The sequence below is a fragment of the Panthera uncia genome, assembly GCF_023721935.1.
Source record: "Panthera uncia isolate 11264 chromosome A1 unlocalized genomic scaffold, Puncia_PCG_1.0 HiC_scaffold_16, whole genome shotgun sequence".
NCBI classification, from domain to species: Eukaryota; Metazoa; Chordata; class Mammalia; order Carnivora; family Felidae; genus Panthera; species Panthera uncia.
Genome location: NW_026057576.1, coordinates 64675762 through 64686210, shown reverse-complemented (window position 1 = coordinate 64686210; position 10449 = coordinate 64675762). Strand labels below are relative to the sequence as shown.

Here is a 10449-nt window from a genome sequence, read left to right as displayed (position 1 = left end):
GGTGAATAACCGGAGGCTAGCGGCCGGAACGGAAAGTTCCCGGGGATGTGGCTCCCCACTCCTTAAGGACAGGGAGGGTCAGCCCCAGAGCCAGGGAGGGTGGTGGCCCGGTGAGCTGGCGCTCAGGAAGTGCCCTCTTCCGTGGACGGGCTCGCCCACGAGGTCTCCTCTGGTCCCGCAGGGCCCTGGGCGCACGCTGACTGTGCGGGGGCTGGCGCGCCCTTTGCTCTAAGTCCGGGTCAGGGCGCTGCCATAGCAACGGCCTGGACGCCCAGACCTTAGGCCGCCGCCGCCGCCGCCGCCGCCGGAGACCCGGCCATCTCCCGCTCCCGAAGGGTGGGGCGGCGGCGGCCCGGGGAGGCGGCCGGGGCCGGGTAGACGGGACCGCCCCCTCCTCGGATACCAGCTGAGGCCGCGGGTTTGCTTCCAAGCATGGTAAGTGAGAGCGGGGAGGTCGGGCTGCTGGCGATGTGGGACTGGGGGCGGCCGGGGCTCCCCGGGACTCCCAACTCCGTCACCACCCCTACGCTGCCTCCTCCCCGCAGCCCTTTCAGAAGCACGTCTACTACCCGCTGGGCAGCGGCCTGGAAGGACCCGACGCCCGCGCAGCAGCTGCCGCGGCGGGAGCGGCCACGATGGCCTGTGGCCCCCCCAGCGTGGCGTCGGTCCCCCTGCCCTTCTTCCAGTTCCGGCCGCGGCTGGAGAGCGTCGACTGGCGGCGGCTGAGCGCCATCGACGTGGACAAGGTGGCGGGCGCCGTGGACGTGCTCACGCTGCAGGAGAACATCATGAACATCACCTTCTGCAAGCTGGAGGACGAGAAGTGCCCGCACTGCCAGTCGGGGGTGGACCCGGTGCTGCTGAAGCTCATCCGCCTGGCGCAGCTCACCATCGAGTACCTGCTGCACTCGCAGGAGTTCCTCACCTCGCAGCTGCACCACCTGGAAGAGCGGCTGCGCCTGAGCCTGGCCGATGGCGAGCAGAGCAGGAAGCTCCTCACCAAGCAGGCCGGCGAGATCAAGTTACTCAAGGAAGAGTGTAAACGCAGGAAAAAGATAATCTCGACCCAGCAGCTGATGATCGAGACCAAAGCCAGCTATTACCAGGTGGGACGCTGCGTTGTGATTCCGAATCATAATCCAGTTTAACATCCTCGATTCCCACCTCGGTATTGAGAGTCCTTTCCTAGATCACTGATTTTTTTTCCCCCTTTGTGAGATTTTTACTGCAAATCAGAAGAAACAACATAGTTAAGCAAAATAGTAATTTTAACCAACAGCTGACATGGTTCGTTACCTTCTGTAGACAACCAGAGGATTAATAATTAAACAAGCAATGTTGTCTGTCGTGCTTTGCTGAAAGTCCTCTTTATAAACGCTGGCTGTTTAAGAAACTGTGTCCTCCCCCTAATTGATGTAATGAGAAATAAACCAGGTACAAATTGCTGTCGAGGTCTGGCCCCAGATGATCTGGAATGATTAAATTTGTGGGGCTTTTATTTCAAGATATTTTCAAGCTTGCTGAAAAGTTGTAAGAATAGTGCAAAGAAATTCATAAACCCCTCCCCCAGATTCTCCAGTTGTTAACATTTGCCACATTTGCTTTATTTTCTCATTCTATATATACATATTGTTTTTGAACCCTTGGCCAGTGAGTTCCAGACTCCTAAGTAGTTCAGTTTGCATATCTCCTAAGACCAAGAACACTGACTAATGTAACAATATTAGTGATATATAACAACAGTATTTGTTAATTGAACTGGTATTTAAAAAAATTTTTTTAATGTTTACTTTTGAGAGAGAGAGAGACACACACAGAGTGCCAGTGGGGGAGGGGCAGAGAGAGAGGGAGACACAGAATCTGAAGCAGGCTCCAGGCTCCCAGCTGTCAGCACAGAGCCTGACTTTGTGGGCTTGAACCCACAGACCACAAGATCATGACCCGAGCCGAAGTCAGAAGCTTAACCAACTGAGCCACCCAGGCACCCCTGAACATGTAGTATTTTAAGTATATTTTATGGGGCACCTGGGTGTCTCAGTTGGTTAAGCATTCTGCTCTTGATTTTCTGGCTCAGTGATGAGATCTAGCCCAGTGATCTAACCTGGGGTCTGCCTCTGTGCTGAGCATGGAGTCTGCTTAGGATTCTCTCTCTCCCTCTCTCTCTCTGTCTCTACCCCACTTGCATGTGTACTCTCTCTCTCTTTCTCTCAAAATAAATAAACATTAAAAAGTAAAATAAAATATATTTTATTAATGTAAGAATAGTATTAAAAAAATTGAAACCTCTTGCTTTTCTGTGTTTAATCTCTAACTTTTACAGGTTAGATATTGAGCTAAGATAAATATTGTAATTTTTTAGTATAATAGAAATCAGTTGTATATATTTTTTTATTGATTAGATGGAGAAAATGCAAAGGGTATCAACAATGTTTGATAAAGTTATCAGAGAAGCAACAGGCTGACAAGACTGATTTCATATCCTTACATTGTAGTCACTTTGGCTAAATATGAATTAAAAGGCCTCAGTGAATGGGCGCCTGGCTGGTTCAGTCAGTAGAGCATGTGACTCTTGATCTTAGGGTTGTGAGTTCGAGCCCCATGGTAGGAGTAGAGTTTACTGGGAGGAAAAAAAAGCCTCAGTGGACTTAGGTACTAGGGGCGTGAGTAAATGCAGAGAACTGGATGTAGGCACAGATTATGATGTGGTCATTAGTGCTTAGGACTGACCCAACAGGAGTCTTGAGAGAAGTGTACTTAAGATAGGTGAACAATTGGGACAGAATACTGTTAGAAAGGCTTAGTGTTTAGCCTTGGGTACACAACCCTGAGATATAATCCTCAAATGACACCTAATGTTGCTAATTGCCTATTTGTTTCATAAATGCCATGTACATATTTATAAATAGTGTTGATATGGCCTTTGATAAATACATCTATTAAACAACGAATAGAATAGGTTCTATTTAGACATTAAAAATAATTTAGCTTTGGTAGCAATCAGTGATATGTTAACAGCTATGACATACAGAAATTTTATGTTTATGAACATTTTTTCATTCTTTTAGTTACTATAGAAATAGCTGTTAGTAAAGATTTTCAAGTTTGAATGATACACATGAATAAAGGTAAGGGCTTCGTTTTATTTAATGACTGACACCTGCCAAGTTGGCCACTCAGCAGAGTCTCTGAATAACAGTGTTGGGTGTATGGCGTGCCCCAGTGTGACCATGTAGAGGTAGGATTGCCCAGACCATTTATTCCTACTTAGTGTGGTATAGATACACTCTGCTCTCTTAGGTGCCTTGCCATTGTCTCTTGATGGACTGAGCAGTGTGAGCCCTTTAGGGTGACAATTCCAGAGTTAGACTGTCTGGGTTTGAATCCTAACTATTCCACCATGCAAGTCAGTTAACATCTAGACCTCAGTTTCCTCATCTGGAAAATGAGAACATTAGTAGTAGGTATCTTTTAGGGCTGTTCTGAGAATTCCATGAACTAATGCACATGCAGCATAAGGAAGTCTCAGCAAATGGCATCTGACATGTGGTGTTGATTTCCACACTGGCTTCTTGGTAGTGAGCTGTGACTCCTCAGGATCTCTGCAAGGCCTCACGCCTTTCCTAGGAGGTGAATAGTGGTGGTACAGGAAGAAGGCCAGGGGTTGCAGTGATGATGCTGTAAGAAGCGGTGATTCAGGGAGGGGAAGTCAAGTCTGCTTCTAAGAATAGTTGGCACATAGGCCAGCTGGGGGTCCAAGATGTTATAAGTATTTCAACTCCAGGTTCGGACATGTGGGGATATTTGGCCTATGATAAGATTTATAGGAAGACAATTGATTTTGTTTAAATAGCTATTTGACTTTAGCCTGCAGTCATGAATTTGTGTTTATGGAGACCTCTAAAAGCTGGGGAAGTCTCATGGCCATGTGTAAAGGCCAGTGTGTGCCAATGATGTGGTTGTCAAATTATTTTTTTTAATGAAATTAAAAAATACCAGTGTATCATAACAGGACTTAGACTCATTTTAAGAACTTTTGTTTTCGCAGCTGGAAGACTCAGATTCCTGTCCATGCTTTAGCACTACAGGCAGATTTTGGAATCTATGTCAGTGAATTTCTGACCCTGGTTGCAGTTTTTCAGTGGAGATAGTGTTGGGGTAGAAAAAAGCATGCATTTTGGGGTGCCTGGGTTGCTCAGTTGGCTACGCATCTGACCAGCTCAGGTCACAATCTCACGGTTTGTGAATTTGAGCTCTGCGTTGGGCTCTTTGCTGTCAGCGCAGAGCCTGCTTCAGATTCTCTGTCTCCCCCTCTCTCTGCCCCTCCCCTGCTCTGTCTTTCAAAAATAATGAACATTAGAAAAACAAAAAGAAAAAAAAAAGCATGCGTTTTGCAGTCAGAGAGACATAGGTTAAAATATGCATCTTATAACGCTGTGACCCAATTCATTCCCCACACCCTTAACCAACCTCTGGCAACCACTGGTCTTTTTACTGTCTCTGTAATTTTGCCTTTTCCAGAATGTCATATGGTTGGTATCACTCAGGATTTAGCCTTTTCAGATTGGTTTCTTTTACTTAATAAAATGCACTTAATGTCCTTCCATGTCTCATTTATCTGGTCACTTACTGAAGAACATCTTGGTTGCTTCCAAGCTTTGGCAATTACGAATAATGCTGCTATAAACTGATACGTGTGCAGGTTTCTGTATGGACATAGGTAATCTAAGTGGCTGTATCATTTTGCATTCCCACCAGCAATGGGTGAGGGTTCCTGTTGCTCCACTTCCTTGCCAGCATTTGCTAATGTCAATGCTCTGGATTTTGGTGATTCTAATGGGTGTAGGGTGGTATCTCATTTAAATTTGCATTTCCCTAATGACACGTTATGTGGAGCATCTTTTCCTATGCTTAATTGCCATCTGTGTATCTTCTTTGGTGAGGTGTCTATTATAGTCTTTGGACTATTTTGTAGTTGTTTGTTTTCTTTTTGTTGAGTTTTAAGAGTTCTTTGTATATTTTGGGTAACAGTCTTTTATCAGTTGTGTGTGTTTTGCAAATGTTTTCTCCCAGTCTGTGGCTTGTCGTCTCATTTTCTTCACATTGTCTTTTGCAGAACAGAAGTTTTGAATTTTAATGAAGTCTTGTTTATCAGTTATTTCTCTTTAAAAATTTTATTTATTTATTTTGAGAGAGAGCGCATGCACACATGAGGGAGGGGCAGAGAGGGAGGGAGAGAGAGAATCCCAAGCAGGCTCCACACTGTGACATTGCGGAACCCTGTGTGGGGCTTGAACTCATGAACCATGCGATCGTGACCTGAGCCAAAATGAAGAGTTGTTTGCTTAACCAACTGAGCCACCCAGGCGCCCTCAATTATTTCTTCCATGGAATGTGTCTCTGGTGTTGAATCTAAAAAGGCATCATAGAGATCATCTAGGTTTTCTTCTGTGTTATTTTTAGGAGTTTTATAGTTTGGCATTTTACATTTAGGTTGGTGATCCCTTTGAGTTCGATTTTGTAAAGGATGTGAAGTCTGTGTCAACATTCATTTCTTTGTGGATGTCCAGTTTTTCCAGTACCATTGTTGAAGAAACTGTTCCATTGTATTGTTTTTGCTCCTTTGTCAAAGATCAGGTGGTGATATTTATATGGGTTTATTTCTTGGCTCTCTCTTCTGCTCCACTGATCTGTTTGTCTGTTCCTTGGACAATACCACACTGTCTTGATTACTGTAGCTTTATATAGTAAGTCATAAAGTCGAGTAGCATCAGTCCTCCAACTTCATCCTTCTCCTTCAATACCTCGTTGGCTATTTTAGGACTTTTGCTTCTTCATACAAACTTTAGAATCAGTTTGTCGTTATCCACAAAGTAACTTGCTGGGATTTTGATTAGGGTTGCATTGATTCTGTAGATCAACGTAGGGAAAATTGACATTTTGACAATATTGAGTCTTCTTATCCATTAACACAGATATTCATTTATTTAGTTCTTTGATTTGCTCTTCAGAACTTTGTAGTTTCCCTCCTATAGATATTTTACATGTTTTATTTTATTTTATTTTTTTGAGAGAGAGTGTGTATGCATATGAGAACACGAGCAGGGAAGGGGCAGAGGGAGAGGGAGAGAGAGAACCTTAAGCGGGTCCCATGCCCAGGATGGAGCCTGACTCTGGGCTTGATCCCACAACCATGAGATCATGACCTGAGCCAAAATCAAGAGTTGGACACTTTACCTGCTGAGCCAACCAGGTGCCCCTAGATCTCATACAAATTTTGTTGGAGAAAGGAAAGGATGAATGAATGAATACATAAGTATTCATTTTTGGGGTGCTAATGTAAAGGATGATGTGTTTTTAATTTCAAATTCTACCTTTCCATTATGGAATATAGGAAAGCAGCTGACTTTAGTATATTAACCTTCTATCCCACAACTTTGCTATACCTGGTTGTTAGTTCTGGAGTTGTTGTGGGTTTTTGTTTGTTTTGCCAATTCTTTTGGATTTTCTATAAAGACATTAATGTCATCTGCAAACAAAGAAATTCTGTATCTTCCTCCCTAATCTGTGTATTTGTTACTTCCTTTCCTTGCCTTATTGCATTAGCAAGGACTTCTAGTACAATGTTGAAAAGCAGCAGTGAAAAGGGTCTTCCTTGCTTTGTACCTGATCTTAGTGGGGAAGCTTTGAGTTTTTCCACCAAGCGTGATATTAGCTGTAGGTGTTTGTTGTAGCTAGTCTTTACCAAGTTGGGAAAGTTCCCCTCTTCCCTGGAGTTTTTAACTCTTAGACTCTTCCACTGTGAGCCTCCAGCAATTTGTCAATTACAGTTTAGGTTTTCCTACCCCTTCTTACCCTGAGTTCATGGCTTTTCTGTATTGTTCAAATAGTTCAAATATCTATTTTTTGATTTTAGAAATTAAAAGTCACAGTTTCCAGAAAGCCTCATCCTTTCCTTTCTCCAGTGCTGTGCCTGGCCCTAAAGCCCACACCGACATCTGAGTCCAGTGGGCAGGCCATGACATACTAAACTTGAGCAGTCATCAAGAGCAGAGAAAGCTGGAAAGATACTTTAAAGACTCCCCAAAATGCAAGGCCAAGAAATATGCCATAATGTTGGCTTTCTGGGAAAGAGACCCTGAACTTCTGATGCAGTTATACTGATTTGGAGTAAGCTATACTGCACATGAATAGAAGAACATGTTAGTAGCACAATGAAAATGAAACTGCAAAATCCAAACTGGAAGAAACTCTGTAGGACACGTGTTTAGTTTCTTCAGCAAAAGAATTGCAAAGATAAAAAAGAGATGGGGGGCCGGGGCGGTCTATAGACCAGAAGACAGTGGAGAGACATAATGAGCAGTTGCAGCATATTTGGATCCTGATTCAAAACAAACTATAAAATTTTTTTCTAAGAATGTCCTTTTAGAGGCTCCTGGGTGTCTCAGTTGGTTAAATGTGTGACTTCAGCTCCGGTCATGATCTCACAGTTCGTGAATTTGAGCCCTGCTTTAGGCTCTGTGCTGACAGCTCAGAGCCTGGAGCCTGCTTCAGATTCTGTGTCTCCCTCTCTCTGCCCCTCCCCCACTCACGCTCTGTCTCTCAAAAATGAATAAATGTTAAAAAAAATTTAAGAAAAAAAATGTCCTTTTAGAGATGGATTCTGAAATACTAACAAATGAAATATATAATATCCAGGTTTTAATTCAGGGTAATCCAGGAACAAAGATATAGATGAAACAAGTGGAACTTTTGCTTAAAATTTGAATCTGTGTTAAAGTGGAAAATAGAAATATTTGTGGATTTTTTTTCAGTAAAATTCATTTTAGGAGGCCAAGTATTTCTAAGCATGTGTTCAATGATTTATGAATGCTGGGCTCTGGGAATAATGCTATGAATAAGATAGACAAGAGCCCACACTGTCAGGAATGTGACATTCTAGAACCAAGAGGGATTGAGCAGAGAACAATAAACAAGTGAAGTGGCTAAACGTGGAAATAGTAACTGGTGAGACATGCAATGATGAAAGTAAGTGTGGTGGGACAGTGACTGGCAGGAGGGCCATCTGCCAAGGTCTTGTTGAGGATGTGCCCAGTGGGGAAGATGCTCCCGGAATGACTCCTGAATGTCAGGAAGGAGCCAGTGGGGGGAAGGTCTGGGCAAGGTTCAGGCCGGGCACGAGCTCATGCAGAGGCTGAATTTGGCCTGCTTGAGGGACAGAAAGAAGACTGGCATGGCTGGGGTATCTCGAACAAGTTGGTGACAGGCTGGGAACCAGCTGTGGAACAGGAGCAGCATCAGGGGTTCCTGCAGGCACCCAAATGGGCTACTCTGGCTGTCGGGAGATAGCTGTCACTGCCTTGTTCTCAGTTTGGAGAGAACACCCTGGTTTACAGTTGTCTTTTTAGTCCTGCTTTTAGTATCCCTTGCCAGGATGATATCTTTTGGGGGACTGTTCCCAAGAGGTGGTGCTTTAGGTACCCCAATTTTAATTGAAATTAGGTGGGAGAGCACTTGTTACAGACATTCATATTTGTTGCTGTCTCCTTTTCAGTGCCATTTTTGTGATAAGGCCTTTATGAACCAAGCTTTTCTACAAAGTCACATTCAGCGCCGCCACCCTGAAGATTCTCACCTTGGTAAGTCACGAGCTCAGCTTCACAGAGCTGTTTTCCTTTTGGTACCTTTCTCTATTTTCAGTGAGGCATGGTCCAGTGCATCTCTCAGTCCTTCTAAAAGTATCATAGTCTTTGTTCATTCATGAAATATTGAGCGCCTACTATGTGCCATGCACAGCACCAGGCCTGGGGCTATGGGCGCACACGAAACAGACCAAGTTCTGCCCTCTGGGGTCTTACATTCTGTTAGGAGGGGCAGAGGAAACACACTTAAATAAATGAGTGGTTCCTTTCAAACGGTGGCAAATGCAACACGGAAAATAAAACAAGAATGGGGTGGAGGTGGTCAGCAAAGTCTTCATGGAGGAGGCCTTATTTGATCAGAGACTGGATTGATGAGGAGGTCCCAGCCCGGGGAAAAGCTGGGGAATGAATATCCCAGACATGGGGAGCTCTGAGTGTCGGAGGTGTGAAGGGCAGGCAGCACAGCATGTTTGAGGAACAGAGAGAAGATGAGTGGAATAGAGCGAGCAAGGCAGTAGTGTGTGTGGGGACATTGGAAGGGAGGAGGCCAGGTCACGTGGGACATTGAAGGCCCGGGCCAGGAATGTGGGTAGCGGCTGGTGAAGAGCGTAGGGGCCGTGGTGGTGGAAGCAGGTGGAAGAGTGAGGAGGCTACTGGGGTAATGCAGGTGAGTGATGTGGCAGCAGGACCAGGACGGGATCAGGGAAGACCAGAGAAGTGAAGATGGAGAGGACGTGTGTTCCGCACAGAGCCCACAGACGTATGACTTAGCATGAGAACGAGAGATAAGAGAAAGACAGTCTTCGATTTTGTCCTATACATTTGGGTGAGTGGCAGTGACGTCTACTGAGGTGGGGACCTAGGGGTGGGAGGTGGGCTGAGGAAGGAAGGAGAATGAGAGTGTGTGTTGGTCAGGGTAAACCTGAGGCACACATACAAACGCCATGCGAGTGGAGATGCAGGGGCTCTGGAGGTCAAGGTGAGGCCCAGGGTGGAGATACAAATCCAGGAGTCGTTAGCAGAGCGGGGCTGGATGAGCTCACCTAGACAGAGAAGAGAAGGTGGCTAGGGGCCAGCCTCAAGGCTCTCCCAACATCAGGAGCTCAGGAGGAGCAGCCTAGTGGGTGAGAAATAGTTATGGAAGCAGGAGGGAGACCTGGGGAGTGTGTTGTCATGGAAACCAAGGGAAACAAGTGTTTCAGGAAGGAGGCAGTGACCAATTTATTGAATGTACCTGAGGCGTAGAGTGAGATGAAGACTGAGAATTGGTTATTGCTGTCACGATGGCTGTTGTTGACCTTGACATAGCAGCTTCAGTGGATTGGTGTGGACAAAAGCCCAAGGGGAGTGAGCTGAGCTGACAATCAGGTGAGCAAGTGGTCATGTTGTAGACATTTGCTTCAGTAACATTTGCTGGGAAGGACAGCAGAGACGTGAAGCATTGTCTGGAAGAAAATGTGGAACAAAGGGAAAATTTTTGTTTCATTTGATGCGGGAGATACAAAGATGTGTTTGGGTGCTGATATGAATTAACCATGTATAGAGGAGGAAAATAAGCAAGAGAGGGCAGGAGTTCGGTGGCTTATCAACTAGGTTTCCTGTTACTTAAATATTCTTAAAAATAAAAAGTACCAGGTCTATTTCTTCTTGCAGATCAAAGCATTCTGCAGATTGCCTACAGACTAGTAACCCACTGGAATTCTCATTATGATCTTAATGTTTTCATATCTAGATGTACGTACTCCTAACTTGTCACTAAGTACTTGCTTTCTGAAACCTCCCTTTTTTGCCAGTCTGTTTCCATTCCTGC

The 10449-nt window shown here is 44.9% G+C and overlaps 1 protein-coding gene across 3 annotated transcripts in view; it reads left to right on the top strand.

Annotated features, from left to right (window-relative positions):
- Positions 1-240: 240 nt before the first annotated feature.
- Positions 241-10449, top strand: part of DZIP1 (DAZ interacting zinc finger protein 1) — a 52975-nt gene continuing 42766 nt past the window's right edge. For 2 of the 3 annotated variants that reach the window (XM_049647150.1, XM_049647148.1), the window contains exons 1-3: positions 241-435; positions 546-1106; positions 8552-8636. In XM_049647150.1, the coding sequence (XP_049503107.1) occupies positions 433-435; positions 546-1106; positions 8552-8636 (649 nt within the window). In that variant the 5' untranslated portion in view covers positions 241-432. The remainder of the gene's footprint in view (positions 436-545; positions 1107-8551; positions 8637-10449) is intronic. The other variant, XM_049647147.1, reaches the window with a different exon arrangement.